Below are 25,095 nucleotides of genomic sequence, written 5' to 3'. Positions count from 1 at the left end.
AGTCATGTGTTAGTGTATCACACGATAAAAAAAAAGAAAAATACTCGGAATCATTTGCAAAAGGACCAGGTTTAAAATCTGAACTCTGGAGAATCTTGCATTCCCTTCATATTTCAAGCTATTCAGTTTTAAATTGTTGTAGTAATCAAAAATGTACTCGGACAAAATGCAGATGTACACAAAATGACATGCAGAATTCGAAATAAATTTAGGTTTAGGTTTGTTATTGTTATATATATCAAGAGGAATAGGTAGAGCAAAGGGGAAGATTCTGGATGCCATTTTGGCCGTGGTACCGCACCAGTTCCACAAACAAAGCCTAATATCCGCATTGAGGAAGAGGCGAGTCAGACAGTACCCTAGTCTTTGCTAATAGGCACTCAAATTGGGCAGCACAATGGCAGCTGGTAGAGCTGCTGTCTCAGTCAAAGATCCAGGTTTGATCCTGACCTGGGATGCTGTCTGTGTGGAGTTGCACATTCTCTCCATGTCCGTATGGGTTTCCCCAAGATCTGTAATGTCCTCCCACATCCCAAAGGCATAAAGGTTTGTAGGTTAATTGGCCTCTAAATTGCTCCGAATGTGTGTGAGAATGTGCGATAACGTAGAACTAGTGTAAATGAGTGATTGATGGCTAGTGTGAACTCAGGGGCCGAAGGCCCTGTTTCCATGCTGTATCTTTCAATCGTCAGTGATTCACGACTGAATCACCCACCTAGATTTACCACACCCCTCCTTCAATGTGCCTAAACCATCCCACAAAGGAGTCAGATCTGACCCAATATCATCTCGTTACCACTGATGTCAAAAATGTTCCCTCTTTTCCTGTCATAATGTTGACATCACCAAAGAGAACCTAAACTAGAATGAGTAACTTGACAGAAAAATAGCTGTAACAAGCGCATTTAAAAATAAAGTTCTTTCCCGTTATCAGCCCTAAACAAATTATTTTTAATTTAACCATCTTTTATGTTTTCACATATTCCTTGTAGTAGGAATTCACAAATTTGTGTTTAAGTTAAACGGTGAAAAGCTTTGTTTTCCATACTAGCCAATCGGATCAGATAAGATAATACTATATATACAATCAAGTCAAACTCAAGCACAATAGGTTGAGCAAAGGGGATGATACGGAGTACAGTATATAATACTCAGCGCTGTAGCTCATCAATACCTTCGACAAAGTCTAACGTCAGTAATGGGATGGGTACGAATCAGACTGTACCCTAAATTATGGAAGGGCCGTTCAAAAGTCAGAAAACATATGGGAAGAAATTGTTCCAGTCTGGTGGCGTGCGCTTTCAAGTTTATGTATTTTCTACATGATGGGAGTGGGGGGGGGGGGGAAAGAAAGACTGACTGGCATAGGATAAGTCTTTGATTAAGTTGACTGCTTTTCTGAGTCAGTACACGAACATCCAACATGTAACAGTACCAACATCTCACAAAGATGTACATGGTCAAAGGTTAATGTTCAATTGGACTGATTGTGAAGACAGTGTACATACCACAAGCTCAACGAACATGGCATCCAATTCTTCAGTTGGTGGCATGGGCAATGATGGCTCCATCGTCTGCAATGCAAAATTGCTGTCATTCCTCAGCCTGTAGGTGATCTCTGGGTGGTCGCTCCCTCGAAAGCAGCAGAATATGAAGGAGAGACCCCGACTACTTCTCTTTCGAGGAGCCATGTTCATGATATTTACTCACAACAGATGGCAATTCCTACAAGGTTGAAAAGAAACAATACTATCAGCAAAACTATTATTGTAATTCACCAAAGTCCACAAAACTTAGAACACCTAAAATACTCGATACCAAGTTAAGTTCATTCTGCAATCTTGCTAAATTTGCAATGCATTCCACTTACTCACAAGAATTCTGATGTGACACTCAATCACTTAAACTAAAATTAATACTGGTCTTCTCCAAGTAAATCTTATGCTATTCATGACAGGTAGTTGAGATATATTTAAAAGGGGCTCCACATTGTCACATTAGTGTCTATTATCAAGTAAGCCAAACGGCTGCAAAGCAATTCAATTTCTACAATCACTGGCAGAAATAGACTGGGCTGTTCCAGCTTCTATCTGTCAACGCCCCTCACAGCTTGACAAAATGGTACTTGACGTAGAGAGACGACAAATTTAGAGAGAGGATATGAACATATCTTGGCAGGCCAGTTGGATGATGAATGGTGCACAAAGAAGACCTGTAATCAGATCAGAACTGTAGAGTTCATCCATAATTTATGCACCACCAGCTTCCCCGAGTGTCAAACCAACTACAAGGTATAAAGCTGTATTTCATGTGAAGAATTTTGAGGGTTTGGTTGTGTCTCTTGTCCCTGCTTTATTCGAGAACTCTCACCCACTAATTGCCCTCTTTGCATAGCTTTTGGGACACGCAACCTCTCCAACTGCCCCCATAAACCGGTTAACAAGGTGTCCTAGTTTACATCTCATCTCCAGGACAACCCTGCCCTCACCGTGTCAAAGATATTCCTGGTTCAAACCATTTTCCCTAAACCTCACTAATTTTAGTTTCTCCTGTTCAGTTTTAATTGGTTGAAAAATACAGCATGGAAACAGGCCCTTCGGCCCACCGAACCGATGCTAACCATCAATTACCTATTCACATTAGCTCTATGTTATCCCACTTTCACATCCACTCCCGACCCAGTAGGGGATAATCCACAGAGGACAATTTACCTTCAAATCTGCATAACTTTGGAATTTGGGAAGAAAGCAGAGCACCTGGAGGAAACCCACACGGTCTCAGGGGGAATATGCAATCTTATACAGACAGCACCAGAGGCCAGGATTGTGCCTGGGTCACTGGCGCTATGAGGCAGCAGTTTTACCAGCTGCACCACTGTGCTGTCCTGATGGAGAGACCAACATTTAACTCCGATTCTCTTTCCTCACAAACTGACTGACCTGCTAATTTTTATTATAGTAAATAAACTAGCACCTGACCAAAAGGCCATTCCAATGAAATACTTTGCCTCAAAATTAAAACAAAATATTACTTATGCCATAGGAGTATTCTGAAATAATGAAATGTCTATATATCTTTTGTTCTGTGGGGAGCCGAAATAAATATTATCAGACTTATTAACCAGGACATTTTCTAAAATGTTCAGGAAAATCAGAGCATTTTCTGAAAGGTTCAGAAATGTAGTAACAGAGGCCTTTTTTTTTATCAAGTTACAGACTGGCCTCTACATCAATTATTTATTGTAAGATGATGTTATAATGTTTGATTATCCTCCAGGCCAGTGTTAGGTCCAGGTACTTTAAATTTAAAATGATCAGAAAACCCTAAGATAAACTATAATTAGCATTGAACTAATATATGTATTGTTTACATAATCACTTATGCTCAAACAAGGGGCAAACACCAAATCAATAGCATTTGCTTTATAATCAGTTATGAAGAAAGTGCCTGATGGAAGAGATGAAAGAAAAAGATGGATTTTTTCCACATTGAAGTGGTTAAATTCACCAACTTGCCTTGTTAGACACAAAGAACAAGAAATCTCAAAAACTGAGCGAGTCTATACATCCCAAACATAAAATTAGACCAGCCTGATGTATTCAATTAGTCTTCCAACAAAAAAAACCATGAAACATCAACGATTATTTAAAAAAAATATTATTAAATGATTGAAACTCATAGTAGCATGTGATTATCACAGTAGGATGGTGACTCAAACTACACAACAAAATGAATTGAACAAAAACTCTCACCTTCATGCACAAATTAAAACAAACCACATGAAATGTCTTGCTGACATTGGATAGGCTCCAACTTTATGTACTGTGAAACTCACAATAATTATTACTTAACTTCTATGGAAATAATTTGCTTCCGAATTCAGCGACTGTATCACCAAATGCAATAAAGTCTCATCATGTTAATAACAATTATTGGGATGCAAAGTGCTAAATAGCAACAGAATGCAGCAAAGAGATCATATTTCCCACATACAATGGTGAAGTCTCAATTTAAAATCGAGAGATTAGTGTGCATTGAATAAAATACATTCAATGAATTGCATCACAGCTTGTGCACAGTTTTGGGACAGCTCTGTCCAAGACCGCAAGAAATTGCAGTTGTGGATGTAGCCCAGTCCATCAGACAGACCAGATTCCCCACCATTGTTCCATCTACACCATGCTGCATTGGGAAAGCAGCCAACATAATCAAAGACTTTTGGATCCCGGTTATTCCCCCCCCCCCCCAACTGGCAGAAGATACAGAAGCTTGAAAGCACTTACCGCTAGATAGATTCAGGAACAGCTTCTTCCCTTCTGTTATCAGACTACTGAATGGTCCTTCCATAAGCTAGCATATGACTATACCTCACGGCAGACATTAGAATTTGTCTCTGGAACTGTTATGTTACAATGCTGAGAGACTATTCCTCAAACCCCTGTCCCACGGTACGAGTTCATTCCAAGAGTTCTCCCGAGTTTGCCCTGATTCAAACTCAGAGATTTACGGTAATGGCTACTCGTCAGTACTCGGGGCTCTCGTGGACATTTTTCAACATGTAGAAAAATCTTCACGAGTCTTCCCGTGCTTACCTGCCATTAGCGAGTCTTCCCTAGTACATGCCGTTAGCGTTACGAGCCGCTATGAGACGTCCCCGAGCTCCGACGTACCCGCTACGTTCATTCTCCGTGCGTACCACGAGTTTGATTTTTTTTAAACTCGGGAGAGCTCTTGGAATGAACTCGTACAGTGGGACAGGGCTATTACTCTGCATCTTTCCTGTCTCTCCACTAATTGTACTTGAGTTTGGCTTGAATGTTTCCATGCATCGTATTATCTGATTTGATTGAATGCAAAACAAAGCTTTTCACTGTATTGCCGTACTCATGACAGTAATAAACTTAAACATAAACAAAGCATGTTCAGTTATCCATTTCAGTAAAGCACTTTGTGATGCATTTCATGTCCAGTTCATGTCTTATCGTGAAGCAGATAACACAGTACGTTCTTTGGATTGCAGAGGGTTTAAATCATATTATTCCAATCAAAATCAAGGCTATTGCTCAACATATGCATTTTGTTGTAAAAGAATCCTCTCTTTTTAAACACTGCCAACAATGCCTGGCTAGTTACAAAATCAAAACCCTTGCTTAGTGTATAATTGTCTGGAGACAAGATAAAATGTTGTGATTCACTTGCTTGAAATAAGGTTAGGATCAAACCCTGGACTCTGGAGCTGCGAGGCAACGATTCACGAACAGTGTACAACACAAAGTGCTGGAGAAAATCAGCGGATCAGGCTGCATTTCTGGAGGACATAAACAGGACACAGATGCTACTTGACCCACTGAGATCCTCCAGCACTTTGATCTACACATGTTTCCAGCATCTGCAGTTTCTTGTCTGCAATTCACTAACAGGTTCTCTTTCCACCCTCACCTCCTTTCCGACCCCACACTTTCACCGTCTCCCCCAACCCTTACTGCCCCCCATCCACAATTTGGAAAGAAAAAGTTGGGAATGCTCAGCAAGTATGGCACAAAATGTCCTTTCAAAAGCTGGGGTCAGCACAGCGATACAGTATGATAGAACTTTATTTATCCCAGGTGGGAAATTGGTCTGCCAACAGTCATAAAACACACCAAGATACGTGAAACATGAAATTACAGTGATGAGTGGAAAGTGCAGGATTTGGCATGTGCAAAGGTTGGGGAGGGGAGCCAGACCACCCCACGACAGAAGGGGGAAGAGTTGCACAGTTTGATAGCCACGGGGGAAAATGATCTCCCGTGGTGTATTGTGCTGATGTCGCAGATGGTGCTCTAGAATATCAAGCTCAATCCCAATCTCTGGTGTGGCCCATGAGTCAATAGTGTTTAATTGTCATATCAGTGTCATATGTACCGACAATACAGTTACAACAGCAGAACAGGCATGTAAACACAATACACGTAGATGGCATATAATAAACCGCTTTTTGTAATCTCCTTCTCTCCCGGGAGCTTTCATGTTTTGTAATGAAATGGTGCCTCTCAACTCCAGAGCCCAGGGTTCAATCCGGACCTAATTTCAAGCAAGTGAATCACAAAATATCTCTCGTCTCTCAATTATTTGTTTTAGTTTAGTTTATTATTATCAGATGTACCGAGGTACTTAGGAAAGCTTTTGTTTGTGTGCTGTCCAGTCAAAGACTCTACGCAAATGCAATCAAACTGTCAACAAGCAAGGATTTTTATTTTGAACATGAACTTATGAAGCAAGGATTTTGATGGTGAGATTTGGCCATGGATCGTTGACGTTATATTGAGAGAGAAGATCCCTTTACGACATTTGTATAAGTTGAGCCATATTCACAATTTTGAGTGGAACAATGCGATTGGCATTGCGACAACATTTCTCCAGGTGTTTCAGCTTCCTCCCGCATGTCAATGACGTGCTGTTTGGCAGGCTAATTGGCTGATCTAGTGATTCCTTGTGTACATAGTTGGCAGGAGAATTAGACGGTGGGGAGGTGGTTCAGATGGGCACATGAATGGAAATGAGGGATTAGCACAGATTAGCCCAAATGAGTGCTTTGTGGTCAGTTTCGACTGTGTGCCAAACAGCGTGTTTCCATGCTTATAGCGCACTGACTTTGTTAACATGGACTGAGGTTGTCAGCAGAATCGACATTCATTCAGCACAAAGGGCTTTTCCATGTAACTATCAAATCCCTCGTGCTGATATTCAACTATCAGTTACACTCATCTCCAGCAACTTTGCAACAAATGATTACTGCAAAAAGTAATGTGGAATATTGTAGCGGTGCCTGCTAGCGCACGCAGATATCGAACCCGGCGTTCGGAAGCCGCGGTCACGTGACTCGGGAGGGGCTGTTGTTTTCGCGCGGTTTACCCCTGCGCGCGTTAGTTCAACGCTGACCACCAATGTGGCCAGACGTGTCTGTTAAACCTGTATGCTGCAACTTGAACTTTCGAATAAAGTATTGTTGAAAACTCCAGGAGTCGTTTATCAGACCACTAAAATATCTTATATATTCTGCAGCACCTTATGTCTCCTGTCGGAGAAATTGAAACGTATTGTTCTGCAGGCCTGCTCTTGGCAAAGGGTATGCAACACTTGCAGCAGGAGCACGATTTGTTTAGTTTAATTGGATACCGCCTGGAAACATGCCCTTCAGCCCACCGAGTCCACACTGACCATCGATCACCCGTTCACACAGGTTCTATATCATCCTACCTTCTCGTCCACTCCCAACACACTAGGGACAATTTTATAGACCAATTCACTGACAAACACACACATCTTTGTAACGTGGGAAGAATCCGAGGAGCTAGAGAAAAACGACGCAATCACGGGGTGAACGTGCAAACTCAGCACAGACATCAACCGAGGTCAGGATCGAACGCAGGTCTGCCGCTGTAAGGCAGCGGATCTAGCAACTGTGATTATTGTGCTGGAGCACAGGCATTTAAAGTGCAACACACTTTTTCTGCCATCCAAAGCTCTGAAGCCACACTTCTCAACTTCAAGTTACACCTTGTGCAATGTGCCACTACACAGTCTCTACAACATCTCGCAACTCTCACAAACAACATAAACAACTCCACCCCAACACAAAGCAGATCCCTACTTTCTTCAATTGCTTCCAAGTCATCAAGATCAGCGGCGCAGATGGTAGCTGCTGCTTCGCTGAACCAGAGACCCAGGTTCAATGCCGACCTCAGTTGCTGGCTGTATAGAGTTTGTACGTTCTCTCTGTGACCACGTGCGTTCCCTCTGGCTCCGGTTTCCTCCCACATCCCAAATAAATGCATGATTGTCGTTTATCCTACTCCAGTTAGAGAGTCACACAGAAACAGGCCCTTCAGCCTAACTTGCCAATGACAACCAAGATGCCAATGCCAACCGATGCCAATCTGCATTAGTCCCATTTGTCAGTTTGCCCATATCCCTCTAAACATTTCCTATCCATGTACATGTCCAAATGCCTTTTAAAATGTTGTTATGGTACCTATGTCAACTACCTCCTCTGGGAGCTCTTTCCATATACACACCACCCACTGTGTGATAGGTTGCCCTGCACATTCCTACTAAATCTTTCCCCTTTCACCTCAAACCCATGTCCTCTGGTTCTTAATTGGCTTACTCTGGGTAAAATGACCCTGTTCATTCACTCTGTTTAAGAAGGAACTGCAGATGCTGAAAATCAAAGGTTAACAAAAATGCTGGAGAAACTCAGCGGGTGAGGCCGCATCTATGGAGCGAAGGAAATGGGCAATGTTTCGGGTCGTGACCTTCTTCAGACTACTCTTTGAGCATCTCACCTTAAATCTATGCCTTCCAGTCTTTGACCTTTCCACCCTGGGGATAATGTTTTGACAGTCCACCTATACACTTTTGTCAGAAGAACCAAGAATTTGAACACAATAATGCAAATAGTGCCTCCCCAACTAGAACACTTCAAATGTGCTATAATGTTGTAGCATCTGCCTTCAATGGCAAAACAGCTCCAACAATGGCACACAGCCAATGCTATGAATGTTTTTCTCATCAACCACAGTGTGCTGTACAGTGCGTCAATTTCAGAAATGCTGCTGTTTTTTGCTGCTTTTGCTATGAGCCTTGTGCGTTCTCCACCACCACCTTGTTTACTTCACGCTATTTTCCTGACTTGTTCAACATTCCTTTCACCGATCTAAAGTTGCAGGCAGGTTGAATATAAACACTCAAACCCACCAAAATCGATCAAACACCAACATGAACGGGGGGGGGGGAGGGGACAAAATGCGACTGGGGCAGAAGAAGGTCAGGAGAGGAAGGAGGAGGGGAGGGCCATGAGCGAGGACAGAAGGGGAGGGGAGGGCCATGAGGGAGAACAGAAGGGGAGGGGAGGGCCATGAGGGAGAACAGGTGGGGGAGGGGGCAGGAGTAGGGACAGAACAGGGGTGGAAGAGGTGCAGGGGACAGAAGAGGGAGTGGAAGGGAATGGGGTAGAGGAGGAGGACATGTAGCAGTAGCTAATCTCACTACTGTAGGGTGCTGCTCTCATGGGTCCATCTTTGCTCTAACCTTCGTTCAACTGAACACAAACTCCTTTTGATAGTTAATTTAAATCTCACTTGGAGACAGAAATGGCACAATTGCTGTCATTACACAGGAATATGACAAAAGATGACAAGTACTATTTTGAGGTTATTATCTCCTTGCTGGAGGCAAACTAAACTCTTGGTGCAGTCAACTATAAATACAAATGTAGCTTTGTTATATTAAAAATATCACCATGGACTGCAAATTGCCTCCAAATATCAGCTGTAATCCAATAAACTGACCAATTAAAAGATGAAATGGTTCCTTGTCCTTCACAATCCATTTCAAGTTAGAACATCCAAGACGAGTCAACAACACGTGTTTTCTTTTTAAATTGTGCTATAAGATGCAGCAAAAACTAAATGTAGCCGTTACTTACTGTGAAACATTGCATGCGTTTTGTGTGTCATCAGGAGAATTGGGAGATGGGGATGGTTTGTCAGTTCGGAGATCATGGTGTGGAGAAAAAGCAGAGAGCGGTTGTGGGTGCAGAGTGTGTTTCTCCCTGGGGTCGGGGGGGGGGCAGTGGGGGGGGGGGGAGAAGGAAAGAGTGAAGTATGGAGAGCCGTGAGGAGAGAGTGTTTGTGGAAGTCAGGTTACAGAAGAGAATGCCGAGAGGGCTGTCGGAGGAGAGAGATCAGTTCAGAGGAGGGAGTGTTAGAGGGAGGGTGGGGATGGGATCAATCTGAGGTGGGAGTGTTGGGGTGGCATTCATTTCTGAGGGAGTATTCAGAAGGAGTGGTGGGGGAGGGGGAGGGAGGGGGAATGGGGTTAGTCGGAGGAGTGATTGTTCAAAATAGACTTTATTCGAGAAATAAATAAAATACATGATCCTTACAAAACGCCATCCCACATTCTCGGAGGCTATACATACAATACAGTTTCCCCAAATCAAAAATTTACCCCACACCCATGCCACTCATGTGTCCCATTGGCGTGGAATCCCTTCCCTTATTTTTCAGGGGTGTCTCCACCACACCCTGCCCCCCATGTCCAGCAGCGGAAGGAACCTAGACTGTGGTCCTCCCCCACCGAGCCTTGGCCTTGGCTGCACCGAACTTCAGTACGTCCCTCAGCACGTACTCCTGCAGTCTGCAGCGGGCCAGTCGGCAACATTCCCCGACGGACATTTTGCTCCACTGGGTGGTCGAACATTGACTTCTCTAGCTTGCTTTTCCTCTCTCTCTCTATCCCTTCCCCTTCTTAGTTCTCCCAACAGTCTTACTGTCACTGACTACATTCTATCTCTGTCCTGCTCACTTCCCTGACATCAGTCTGAAGAAGGGTCTCGACTCGAAACGTCAACCATTCCTTCTCTCCAGAGATGCTGCCTGTCCCGCTGAGTAACTCCAGCATTTTGTGTCTTCCTCGTCATTTCCCTCAATATACAAAAATCTATCCATCCCTGCCATGAACATACACTGAGTGACTAAAACTTCAGAGATTGGGTGTTGACTATCAAAGATACAAGGGCTGCGGAAAACTCTTGTTCAACAACCATATAAACAAGAGGACATGACTTCAGAATTAAGGGACAGATGTTTAGGGGTAATATGAGGGGGAACTTCTTTACGCAGAGAGTGGTGGCGGTGTGGAATGAGCTCCCAGTGGAAGTGGTGGAGGCAGGTTCATTGGTATCATTTAAAAATAAATTGGATAGGCATATGGATGAGAAGGGAATGGAGGGTTATGGTACGAGTGCAGGCAGGTGGGACTAAGGGGAAAAAAATTTGTTCGGCATGGACTTGTAGGGCCGAGATGGCCTGTTTCCGTGCTGTAATTGTTATATGGTTATATAACCATATAACAACAATTGGTATTTTATACTTCATAAATATCTAGATTACAAGTGATTGTTATCTTTTTTTTCCTTTGGCTGTACCTCCACTATTTAAAAGAGACTTATAATGACAGCACTATACAACTTGAAATAAACTCTCAGCATCCACCGAGCCTAGATAATGAACAGTTCAGGATTTGGTACAGTCAAATGTCAAAGATTCCCTCCCGGATAATGATCAACAAAACTGAAAGCCCCATTATTTAGAGGCAGAGAAAAAAAAATCTTTGTAAGAAACCATTTCACTTTTCCAAAGCGGATATTACAACGCGAAATACAAACAAATCTCATGCACCATCATGTTATTAAAGGCTAACAATTGATTCATTGTCAAAGTTACCCATTTCCAAACACAGTTGACCACTTATTCCATTGAAATAATTATTTGAATTTACTAAGTTGATGGGTTGAAAGAAAAAAGCCATAAATGTTGACATGAAACTAAACAAAGATGATGACATTTATACCAGCAGTTATTTTAAAACCCATAAAGCGATGCATTCAATCAACTTCCACATCATTTAACCCAAATACCAAAGTACAGTAAACTCTCATTAGAACAGACCATAGAGGGGGGAATGATATCCGATTTTCCACTCTAACCGAGTCAGATATTACCGAGGAATAGAGTATCATTGTATAAGCAGTGGAAACAAAGAATTGCAGATTCTGGTTAATACACAAAAGGACACAAAGTGCTGGGGTAACTCAGCAGGTCAGGCGGCATCTCAGGAGAACATGGATAGGTGATGTTTTGGGTCAAGACCCCATCTTGAACTCGGTCTAGAACAGGGTCTGGATCCAGGTGAGTTGAGGCAAGGATCGGCAAAGTCTTTGGTCGCGGCCCGTGGGCGACAGGAGTGCAGGTGAGGGGCAGCAGTGGCGGCAGCAGAGGCAGGCTTGGCCTGGAAGCAGCCGAGGAAGTTGTGTGGAGCAGTGGTGGTGGTGGTGGCGTAGGACCGGCCTGATGTTGAAGGTCAACAAGTCCATCCGCGAGAACCAAAATTCATTATTAAGAGGTCCACAGTCAGGAGGGTTTACTGCACGACGATATTTCTTTATGTTGCAAACATTTTAAAACATGGTTTTCAACCAATGTCTAGTGGTCATCCCACCCAAGAAGAATAGCCACCTACTTTCTACCTCTTCGATGTCATTGAGTCAGACAATACAGAAATAGACCCTTCGGCCCAACTCGTCCATGCCAACCAAGATGCCCTATCTAAGCCAATCCATATTTTCCCGCATTTGGCCCAAATCTCTCTCAACCTTTCTCATCCATGTACCTATCCACGTCAATATGGTCACAGCACAATTCTGACAGCAGTCAGTGATACAGCTAAAGGGGATCAACCAAAAATGTCTCAATTGGCATGCTACATTGTGTTATGATTGTGCTACTTGTCTGAACTTCAGTTCTCTTCCCGATTCAATATCATCAGCTATGAAAATGTAATAAGCGAGTGGAGGAGGACTCAACGTTGCACAAGTTAATTAGTGTTTACAATTTCTATACCAGTTCACTTCAGGTAATAGACCTGCCAGTAATCCCTTACTCCCACTCCCGTGTTTATGAATCATTATGTACCAATTATAAAAGCAAATCAAAATAATGCAACATTTTTAACAACACTTGTATTATTACCAATTGTTCAGCTCATAAAATATAAAACTCCTAAAAAAGTTTCACTTCCCTTCAACGATACATTAAATTGCCAAAAACGCTTTTCTGATCTTGCTTCAGAGCACTGCTTATGAAGCTTTCCAATTCAATGTACCGATTTTTATTCATAAACCCAAAAGCTGAGTTATGACATTACGATGTATCAAGTTAAGTATTATTTTGAAATTATGCCCACTATTACATTTCAAATGATAACAAAATAACTACTGGGGAAAATTCAGTGAAAAGTATACATCAAATATGACAAGGCACAGTGAAAGCCAAAAAATATTTTCACAGTATTGTGAAATTCCGCTTCGCTTTAACAGAAGCTAAGCGCTTTTCCAATATAATTAACGTTCCCAAAGGAATGAAAGGAAAGAGTTAGATTCTGAAAAGTATTGAAGAATTGCCTCCTTATAAGCTAATGCAAACGTTATATGTAAAAATAGCTCAGAACGTCTTGCAGGGTCGAATCTATGCACAACTTGCTTAGGAAATCCATGATTAAATCCCTCCCACAATTTCTGTAGCATTGCACGCTATTATAATGATTTGCAAAGTCACACCAAAAACCCCCATGCAGCAAAGATAAATTTACTCTGCCATTGCCAATACAATCTTGAGCAAAAACCAAATTGCCGGAAGAACTCAGCAGGACAGGCAGCATTTGTGGAGGGAATTTCGAATTGGGACCCTTCTTCAGGCTGATTGTATTCAACGTTCATGCCATCCGGACGCAAGCAACCCAGGCGGAATATGAGGTGCTGTTCCTCCAATTTCCGGTGTTGCTCACTCTGGCTCACTCATTCTGAACGTTGAATTCTCCCAGTTTTGCTAGCCCTTGCTGTCTCCTCCCCTTCCTTAACCCTCGAGCTGTCTCCTCCCATCCCCCCACCCTCGGGATCCTCCTCCTCCCTTTTTCCTTCCTTCTCCCCCCCCACCCCCCATCAGTCTGAAGAAGGGTTTCGGCCCGAAATGTCGCCCATTTCCTTCGCTCCATAGATGCTGCTGCACTCGCTGAGTTTCTCCAGAATTTTTGTGTACCTTCGATCTTCCAGCATCTGCAGTTCCTTCTTGAACAGTATATTTGCCAATATGCGATCACAGAAGTTGAACAAGTCAAACAAATTTGAAAAGTGTCCAACTTTTAATGAGAGGCAGCTGAAGGCCAATGATAAGTCAAACTACTTTTAAAACTGGATTGTTTTTAAATGAGATTCAAAGTAACAGCACAACACGCAGAGAAAAGGTTGCGCAAATTATGAAATTAAAATTCCTGAGCTAAATTATTAGCTTACAACAACAGTACTCCCTACATCCAAATACCTATTTCAAGATCCCAGTGGAAATGCGTGTGTCACTGTGTGGGATGAACAACAATTAAGGATTATTCAGTCACCACTCATAAGAAAACAAGAACTGCCCAAAAAGTGCTGAAGTAGCTCAGCAGATCAGGCAACATCTCCGGAGGACATAGATAGGTCCCAACACGAAAATTCATCCATCCAAGTCCTCCAGAGATGCTGCCTGATCCACCGAGTTACTCCAGCACTTTGTGTTCTATGCATCTGTAGTTCTTTGCAACTTTTATGTTGCAGCTCCACTGCAAAATCTCCTCAAAGTGAGCCTACTTTGAAGAAGTTCTGTTTAGACACAAGCAACAATAGATGCTGGTTTACAAAAAAAGACTAAGGGCTGGTCTAACTCACCAGGTCAGGCAGCATCTCTGGAGAACATAGACATATTGGGTCATGCCCCTTCTTCGGACCAATTATGGTAGGGAAGTAGAAACCTGTAAGCTCTTCCCCTCTGTCTGATGGGAATTCTGTGAGACACTCTTTCACTGCCCTCTGTTGTGTCCCGACCCGAAACATTGCCTCTCCACTTCCTCCAGAGGTGCATAAACACTGTGGCAAGTATTAATTTTCAGCCATATTAGTTATCAGATACTGTAAAATCCCAAGCTGGCTGACTGCACTGTGAACATCTTCATCTGCTTCCCTTCTAAAGGAACCATAATTGAACAATGTAAAATGCATTACTATGCATTAAAGGAGAAATGTACAAACTTCTTTATCCTTATTGACAACTTAAGTGCATTCCATAGAGTTTGGTGGAATGCACCATAAGCTAAAATGATGTTTAGCTTAATGTGTGTACATCTCAACATAATGATGAATAAGCTTTTATGTTCTTTTATTAGATTTATTCACTGCTGAGTTAAGATAATCGAGAATGCTTCTAAATCTCCAACAAAAAAAAAAATCACACAGGATGAGTCTCTGGGAAATGCAAACATGAAGAGATACTGCTACACAAACACTGTATGCTACAGCACACTCAAACAATTCAATATCATCTTTTCATGGTTTATTTCCTTGCTATTTTTAAATTGAATCGATTTGAAAAATATAACATAGAAACAGGCACTTCGGCCCAAAGTATCGATGCCGAATATCGATCACCTGTTCACATAATTTCTATGTTATCCCACTTTCTCATCCACTTCATACACTCGAGGGGCAATTTATAGAGGCCAGTTAACCTACAAACCTGCACTTCTTTAGGATATGGGAGGAAACCAGAGCACCTGAAGGAAACCCATGCGGTCACAGAGAGAATGCAAAACCTCCACACAGACAGCACCCGAGGTTAAGATCAAACCCGGGTCTCTGGCACAATGAGGCAGCAGCTCTAACAGCTGCGCCACTGTGCTGCCCTTATTTGTGATGGACCTGGTTAGAGGGTTTGAAACAGTAAAGAAAATATACCAGCCACCATGTCACAGCTTTACATAGGTAATATATTTACATTATATCATTCTGAAGAAGGGTCTCGACCCAAAACGTCACCTATTCCTTCGCTCCATAGATGCTGCCTCACCCGCTGAGTTTCTCCAGCATTTTTGTCTCCCTTCGATTTTTCTAGCATCTGCAGTTCTTTCTTAAATATTTACATTATTGCACCTTAATAAAATTACAAGTGCTAAGCATTCATATCATAACACTCACTATTTCTCTCTCCATCATACGGTAATATGGAAGCAGCTTGCTAAACAACCTTCAGCATACAGATTCACCTACCCCAGAGATATGATTTTCAGTCATTAAGAGAAAAAAGAAAATCTTGTACCTCATGTTTCGGCAGCTTCTCAGCACCAACTTGAAAAATACATCAAACAGGCCACATTAAATTAAATTCTCCAATAAAAATGCACTATTTGACGGAGCTCCTGGCAGCCATTGCCTTTTGCACAGTAAAAGCACGCAGCCACATCTGCTGCCGGCCTGTGAATAGCAATGTGGTCAATCAAAGCTGCAGAGATGGGATTCTACATTAATCTCACAGGCAAGCTAGCAACACTTTCTCCCCCGACCCTCAGAATCTCATCACAGCAAGAAATCTGCTGTTCCAATCATCGGTGAAGCAACAAAACCAGTGCGTTTTGACTGGACTAAAAAAAAACCGTCAGATGTATTGCCTGGAGGCGTCTTTACTCCCGATCAAATTATGCTACTCAGTATATGTTGTGCAAATGACCAGACAAGTAGAAGAGTCTGCAAGATTCAACATGATGCTGATCCTCGAGGGAAAATAAAAATAAATGTTTCTGTCTTGTATAGCTAAATCATTTTTTAAGTATAAGGGTGATTTATCTGAAAAATAATTGCTACAGTTCAAGTACTTTGTTCATTTAACCAGTTTCTGTATGTAAACAAATACACCAAAAGAGATGTTAATCCAAGTACCACACCCATGTGTTGAGCGTTACCACCAGGGGCGCCACACGATTGTCTGTTTTTCGTCTTTTTAAAAAAAAAATTGAGTGTGGAGGCCTCCTCGGACTGACTTGAGCCCCACCGTGGGACGTGGACTTAACATCGGAGCTGATCCCTTGCCTGGGATCGCTCCTACCGTGGCTTGCGGACTTACCATCAGGAGCTCGCAGTCTCAGGAGAAGATGAGTCGGGAAGCTCCAACAACGCAGAGGCTCGACCAGCCCCGACCCCCGATCGCCGGCGCAGGGGAGCTGACATCCCCCCGATGCAGGAGCTGATCACCCCAATGCGGAGGGCCCAAACGCCGCCGGCTACGGGAGTCAAGATCGTCCCGTCAATGGAAGGCTCGAGGCCCCCGATGCGGGAGAGCATCGAAGGGAAGTGATTTGAACTTTTTTTTCACCTTTCACCACAGTGGGGAATGTGGAGGAGTCACTGTGGTGGATGTTTATGTTAAAATGTATTTTGTGTGTTCCGTTGCTTTTTATTTGTATGACTGACTTGGTAAATTAAATTCCTAGTATGTTGCTAAACATACTTGGCTAATAAAGTATTATTGTGATTAAGAATTACACCTGACTTGTCTTTGTATCCCTTCCCAAGCAATAATGATTGACCAAATATACTTTCATAAATCTAGTGGCTTTTCAAATGTTAATAACTGTAATGTAACATTGACATGCATGTGATATCCATATTATTCCAAAAACTAAATAGATCATACTGCTTTTCCAGCTTCAACTTCTATAATCACTTACTTTCATTAAAACCTTATTGTCAAAATTTGAACCAGTAATCCCGTATGTAGTACCAAATTATTTTTGAAATTGTTACTTACTTTTGTAAGTAATTCTTCAATTGCAAAGTCTGTCATAAAGAATTGTAACAAGAAACTGGCAAAAATGTAATTCCCCTCCTCTTTCCTTCACTTCTATACTGCCAGTACCCTGGAAATCCTGTAAACTGCAAATCAGATCCCTCCTTTAGCCATGTTTCTGTGATGGCTGGAATATCTCAGTCCCATGGACCGGGTTTATCCACCTTGGAGTTCGTGCAACCCTTCCCTCTTGTACAGGTAACTTCCGCCACAGTGGAGATTCCAATGGTCCAGAAATATGAATCCTGTCCCCTGCACTAACTCTTCAACCACACATGAAACTGTCCTACCCTTCTATTCCTCCCCTCCCCTTCTTGCCCCTGCACTCCCCCGCCCTCTCTTCCAGAACAAACCCCAATAGCTGATAAACCAATCTTGAAAATGTCCCACTCAAACTATAGTCATTTTTTAAATATTTGAAGCACATAGAGCTTAAAGTTATTTTGAACCTTATTAAATGCAGTAATCAATAAATCCTTTGCACGTCAATAAACATCTAGATTATATCATGAATCATCATTTGTTCAGTGGCTTAAAATCTCAGTGAAAGTCGCAGCATGGAAACAGGCCCGTCAGCACTTGTCCATGCTGACCATGATACCATATAACCATATAACAATTACAGCACGGAAACAGGCCATCTCGACCCTTCTAGTCCGTGCCGAACACATAATCTCCCCTAGTCCCATATACCTGCGCTCAGACCATAACCCTCCATTCCCTTCCCATCCATATAACTATCCAATTTATTTTTAAATGATAAAAACGAACCTGCCTCCACCACCTTCACTGGAAGCTCATTCCACACAGCTACCACTCTCTGAGTAAAGAAGTTCCCCCTCATGTTACCCCTAAACTTCAGTCCCTTAATTCTCATGTCATGTCCCCTTGTTTGAATCTTCCCTACTCTCAGTGGGAAAAGCTTTTCCACGTCAACTCTGTCTATCCCTCTCATCATTTTAAAAACCTCTATCAAGTCCCCCCTTAACCTTCTGCGCTCCAAAGAATAAAGCCCTAACTTGTTCAACCTTTCTCTGTAACTTAGTTGCTGAAACCCAGGCAACATTCTAGTAAATCTCCTCTGTACTCTCCCTATTTTGTTGACATCCTTCCTATAATTAGGTGACCAAAACTGTACACCATACTCCAGAATTGGCCTCACCAATGCCTCTTGTACAATTTTAACATTACATCCCAACTTCTATACTCAATGCTCTGATTTATAAAGGCCAGCACACCAAAAGCTTTCTTTACCACCCTATCTACATGAGATTCCACTTTCAGGGAACTGTGCGCAGTTATTCCCAGATCCCTCTGTTCACCTACATTCTTCAATTCCCTACCATTTACCATGTACGTCCTATTTTGATTTGTCCTGCCAAGATGTAGCACCTCACACTTATCAGCATTAAACTCCATCTGCCATCTTTCAGCCCACTCTTCCAACTGGCATAAATCTCTCTGTAGACTTTGAAACTCTACTTCATTACCCGCAACCCCACCTATCTTAGTATCATCTGCATACTTACTAATCCAATTTACCACACCATCATCCAGATCATTGATGTACATGACAAACAACAGTGGACCCAACACAGATCCCTGGCTAAGCTAGTCCCATTCACCCAAATTTCCTGTAAACCATTTCTATCCATGTACCTGGGGTCAAGGAAAGAGCGTTCACGTCACGGCCCTGTTTCCACCAATCTTTCCACCACCACGCACAAGAAGAGCATGACAGACACCATTGTATGCAGATGCCGAGAAGTGTGTTCAGCTCTGGCTGAACAACTTCTAATCTTGTGTGTGCACAATAAGAAGAAGATGTTCCATGTACCTGTCCAAATGTATTTTCAATGCTGCTAAACCCGCTTCAACTATCTCCTCTGGCAGCTTGTTCCATCTACCCACCTGCATCTGTGTAATAAAGCTGCCCTTCAAGTTCCTATTAAATATTTCCACTTTTACCTTATTCCTATATCCTTAGGATCATAGATAATCATAAAACAAGGAGCTAGAGGAACTCAGTAGGGCAGGCAGCATTTGAGAATTGAAATGGAAAGACAACGTTTAATATGAGAGGGGAAAGATTTAATAGGAATCACTCGGGTATCTTAAACCTGTGTCACCTAGTTCTTGATTCAGCTACCCTGGAAAACGGGGTGCACTCCCCTCAAATTCCCCTCTTGATTTATGCACCTCTGCAAAATGACCCCTCAGCTTCCCACAATACAAGGAATAAAGTCCTCGCCTGTCCAACCTCAACATATAGATAGATCAGGCCCTTGAGTCCTCTCAACCAGAATCAACCCAAAATCCTGACATAATTGTGTCAAGTCTTGCATTTTGGTTTAGGAGCACAGCAAAAAAAGACACAAAGTGCTGGTGGAACTCAGTGGGTCAGGCAGCATTTGTGGATGGAATGGACAGGCGACGTTTCAGATCAGGACCCTTCTTCAGACGTCCTCCACCTGGCTCAACAACTTTTTTTTGAAGAAATCCATGGCAATACCGGCTCAGAGTGGGGATAAATCACTGTACTCAATTCAATGTGCCTCCTCTCTCTGTCACTTACTTTTTTTTGTGGATTCCTAGAACAAAACCATCATATTCCAGACATTAGCAAGAAATTTGCCCTAATGACTTGGCTGAGGTCCATTATGATAGTCTCCTGAGAGTGTCATATAGCTTCAAGATAATTCACTGCATTGAAACATGGTGTCAATTATCTGGGTGGCTATGATAAATCAGTTAACATTAATCTAAAAAAAATATATACAATTTCACTTTGAACCTAAAATATGTCTTGCTTAATTTTAAGCATTTACTTGAAATTTCATTAGCTTGTGCGCTGTTTCAATTTAATTACAAGAACATGTACATTTAATATATTAAAGCATATATACAAGCAGCATTTGCTGTTATACCTGCTTTTGCTGTTATCAAAAGGATTTATTGATTACTGCATTTAAGAGCCAAAAGTCCAGAGTGTTAAATTGTCATACATGCTGAAAATGGAACAATTAAATTCTTACTTGCACCAGCATAACAAGTCTGTAAACACTGTACTCATAGGTTCCACTAAACAAAAGTTCAATTAATGAAAAAAAAGCAAAATTAGTGCAAAACAGAAGCCATGTTCCCAGTGCAACCAAGACAATTTGTAATCTCCTTTTTTGGCATTGACAAATCAACGTTAATGAATAATAGATTGTAAAGATTAAAAATATATATATTAACTACATACCAGAACCCACAATCTATGCCATCTCCTCCAGTCTAGTGCATCGGTGCACCATCCACTTCATAGTTCTCACTGTCTAATCATTTTGTCAACATGGCATTCAGCCAAACTCTTCCCTGAACCAATCTATCTTCATCTCCATCTTATAAAGCAGAGGTGGAAAGAGACAAGAGATAGATTTATTGGGGAAAGGAAATTAGAAATATTAGCAATATTCCCAAAATATCCTGCATATTACAGACCACAACCATCAACTGTGGAATACCTGCATATTCAAATATTAAGGGTACATTTTGGTTTTATTCTAAAGGTAGCCCTCAGATCCAGCTTGTCTTTCTGGCCGTTGTATTTAATGTATTTCTCAGTTGTGACTAATTCTATCAAGGCATCCCGTTTTGCTGCTTATTTCCTTGCATCCGCAAAGATTAACCTTTCATTATTTTGTTCCGTTCCAAGTCAATTTTCTGCAGCCATGAGCATTATTAATTAGAGTATCACCACCTTAACTCCAACGTTTCATCTCCCGCTGTGAAGAGTCCCAGTTATGAAGAAAAGTAATTTACTTTCAAAATTAACTCAGTGTCTCTCCCTCAGGTGCCATCTGATCTACAGGACATTTTGCAGCATGCTTTTGTTTTCAGTTCTTTGAATTTAGCTGCTTGTCAATTCACATACTAGTACTTTTTGACTTCAGTAATCATTCCCAATGGCACATCAAGGTCAGTTACATCCTTGATTGGTATCAACCTTGCACATAATATCCTAGGTGCAACCTGACCAATGCTATTCATGACTGGAGATATTTCCTTTTATCAACAGCATATTGATTGGAATCGATTTAAAGGGGAATGACAACAAAACGTTGACAAATCAATTTCAACTCCATGAATCTTTTTCCAATAATGCCCATGAATGGATCAAAAAGAGTAATTAAGACATCGACTCGCATCAGGTCAAGTCCCTGCAATTTACACGACAGATAGGGAGGATTTGAAGATGGCAGAAGAGGTTGACTGAATTAAGGGGTGTGAGCTACAAGGAGAGGTTGGAAAAAATTGAATTGTTCGCTCTGGAACGCTGGAGGTTGAGGAGAGACCTGATAGAAGCATATAAAATTATGAGAGGCGCATAGGATGAAGTCAGAATCTTTTTCCCCCAAGGTGGAAATGTCAAGGACTATAGAGCATAGCTTTAAGGTGAGAGGGGCAACATTTAAAGGGAATGTGTGGGGCAAATGTTTTTTCTTACACAGCGGGTGGTGGGTGCCTGGAGTGCACTGCCAGTTGTGGTGGAGGAGGCAGATACGATAGTGGCGTTTAAGAGGCTTTTACACAGACACATGGATATGGAGGGATATGGATCACGTGCAGGCAGAGGAGATTAGGTTATCTTGGCATTATATTTGGTACAGATATTTTGGGCATTAGGGCCTGTTCCTGTGCTATACTGTTCCATGTTAATTTAAACTGTGTCGCCCTCAGATCTGATCATACAATTGCAATCTTTTCCACTCAGCAAATCATGTTTAGTTTAGTTTAGAGATACAGCGCAGAAACAGGCCCTTTGTCCCACCGAGTATGCACTGACCAGTGATCCCTGCAGCTCCACACTATCCTACACAAACTAGGGACAATATACATTTATATCAAACCAATTAACCTGCAAACCTGTACATCTTTGGAATGTGGGAGGAAACCGACGATCTCGAAGAAAACCCACACAGGTCACAGAGAGAACATACAAACTCTGTACAGACAACACCCATAGTCAGGATCGAACCTGGGTCTCTGGCGTTGTAAGACAGCAGCTCCGCTACGCCACTGTGTTCTTTAATATACTTCCCCCTTAGTCTCAAGAATCTTGAACGTGCACGGATTTTGAAGCTGCCACTTTATGTTTCCCAGACTATTTTCAGCAGAATGAAGCAACCTGTTATGAAGAAGTGGTTGGCAACCTTTTCCTTGCTCCTGAAGTACAATGACCTTTTCTCTGTCCCACACCATGGTAGGTTGTGGGGACAGCCATACACCGATACAGCCATACAAGTATTTATTTGCATCTATGAATAGGAAGAAACAAAAAACTGTAGATACAGGAATCTTGAGCAAAACGCAAAATCTGGAGGAACTTAACGAGCCAGGCATCATCTGGGGAGCATATGGGGAGACCTTACTGTCTTAGGCCTCCTCCACTAGCATGCTTCAGGAACAGCGCCTCATATTCCACTTGGGTAGAGCTTATTACACCATGGTTATGGTTAAAATTTTCCAATTTTAGGCAAAAGCCACCCTCCCACCTCCCACCCACCCCCCCCCTTCCTTCCCCCCGCCCTGTTCCACATACGAGTACAACCCATTTCTCCCACAATCCCACCACTCCGTCTCCTTCCACCTGCATAACCCCCCTCTGGCTTTCCATTTCACTCATTTTCTCCTTATCTTTCACCCATTGCCTCCTTTTCAGACTCACCCTTTATCCACCCATCACTTGCATCACATTGTTGTAATTAATGAACCATACATTTACTCAGCAGCTTTGAATGTGATAATTGCGAGGTTAGTTCCAGACAGCATTTATGTTGTCTGACTAGAACTGCAGTTTCCTTGCACAGCAAAACAATCTGTCAATGACAATAGTAGCACAAGACATCTCTTCCAAAAATAAGGTTTAAACTCAGGCAACATGAGCAGAAATGCCTATGTACCAACACATTTCAGGGTATCTTGAACCAGATGCACAGAATATTCCCGTCCATATTTAAAATAGTTTTGAGGGTGAGCTCCAAATATTTCCTTGCATTGGTTTATATTTCACTTATTTGTTCTCCTTATCTGACACTCTTTTCTCTCTTTTTCATCTCTAGCCTTTGTCCACCCATCTGCCAATTAACCACACACACACACACCTATCACTAGCCTGCCTGTCTCACCGCCACCTCTCTTTTGCAGCTTTCTCCCTCCTCCAACAATTCAACTGAAGGGTCCCAATCCCAAAGGTCGCCTCTCTGTGTCCTTCACAGATTCTGCCTGACCCGCTTTTTTAATGTACATATTTAAAAAATGCCCTCATCTAACCTTTTATAGAAACTAGTCGTATCCAGCTTTGGACTAACAACATGGGGCCAGAATCTTAAAGTTCCGCAGTAACAAGAATCTCTCAGCATAAAAGCTGAGAGCTCATTCCATATAAATCAATTATGAACGCTGAGAATTTCTCCTGAGATTGCACCCAACTGCTGTGACTCAACAAGAACTCAGCAAATATCAGAAGAGCCACAAAGATCAGAGCAAAAAGCAGCCAAATTTTCGTTCCAACCAATAAGTTTTATCTGCGCATGTTACAGAAGGTCAACTTAAATTGCTGAAACTGTTTGTTGCTTCGGCTCATACACATACACTCTGTATACAAAATAAGACTGCTAGATCACTGCATTTCCACAAGGCAAAGCAAGACAAAAGATATTCTATTCAAGGTCCAGAGCTTTCCAGAAACATCAGGGCAGTTGAAGGAATAAAAGATGATTGTAACCTCTGTACCAGCACACAAGTCATCCCTTCAAGCTGCAGGGCAATAAAGAAGCAAAAGTCATCATGCTCCACACAAAGGCCTGGGCAGGCTGAGGGAATTCTGCAAGAAGCCACTTCGAGGAGCTGCAGACACGTGTGCCTCTCAGGCATTCTTCAGTGCAAAGGCAGGAGACTGTGATAGTCTGAAACCACAGGCTTTAAGGTATCCAATTTTAACCAGGTGACATCTTTAGAAATCTATTCATGGTCATGCAGTAGGAAACATCAAACAATTACTTTTCATACTTGTTCCTCGCGCGTCTCATTTATTTTGTGTGTTTCCAATCTGGATGGCACAGTGGCACAGCTGGTAGAGTTGCTTCCTCACACTGCCAGAGATCAGGATTCAATCATGATTGCAAGTTTAAGAACTCTTCGCTCCAACCGTGCGCAAACATTTTTCAAAAGTGATAGGAGTGGGGGAAAAACAAGTTGGGTTATCACATTACACATTAAATGCTTCAAATCACCAAAACTCCATATCAAACATGTTTGGTTGCCTCTTCCAATTGTTTTGTCTCAATGCCTCTTTCTTCTCTCTCGCTTCCCACTCCCTTTACATACCTATGAAATTATGTAGATTGCTGAATGGGTGCCAAAAAATTTACAATGGCATCTGAACAGGAGCCTCGTTACTTAAAAATGACTTCCCAAATCATACCTGTTTGTGCAAACAAAAAAAATGCATAGAAATCTAGTGGAATCTCATGTAGATAGGGTGGTAAAGAAAGCTTTTGGTGTGCTGGCCTTTATAAATCAGAGCATTGAGTATAGAAGCTGGGATGTAATGTTAAAATTGTACAAGGCATTGGTGAGGCCAATTCTGGAGTATGGTGTACAGTTTTGGTCGCCTAATTATAGGAAGGATGTCAACAAAATAGAGAGAGTACAGAGGAGATTTACTAGAATGTTGCCTGGGTTTCAGCAACTAAGTTACAGAGAAAGGTTGAACAAGTTAGGGCTTTATTCTTTGGAGCGCAGAGGGTTAAGGGGGGACTTGATAGAGGTTTTTAAAATGATGAGAGGGATAGAC

General features: G+C 42.0%; 1 protein-coding gene across 1 annotated transcript in view; it reads right to left on the bottom strand.

Moving 5' to 3' along the window:
* daam1a (dishevelled associated activator of morphogenesis 1a) overlaps positions 1 to 25,095 on the bottom strand; it is a 137,298-nt gene that overhangs the window by 91,667 nt on the left and 20,536 nt on the right. The window contains exon 3 of the mRNA XM_055640503.1: positions 1,509 to 1,725. Coding sequence (XP_055496478.1) covers positions 1,509 to 1,697 — 189 coding nt within the window. The 5' untranslated portion in view covers positions 1,698 to 1,725. The remainder of the gene's footprint in view (positions 1 to 1,508; positions 1,726 to 25,095) is intronic.

This window comes from Leucoraja erinacea, chromosome 9 (genome assembly GCF_028641065.1).
Source record: "Leucoraja erinacea ecotype New England chromosome 9, Leri_hhj_1, whole genome shotgun sequence".
Taxonomy (NCBI): domain Eukaryota; kingdom Metazoa; phylum Chordata; class Chondrichthyes; order Rajiformes; family Rajidae; genus Leucoraja; species Leucoraja erinaceus.
This window is presented reverse-complemented; position numbering and strand designations above follow the sequence as displayed.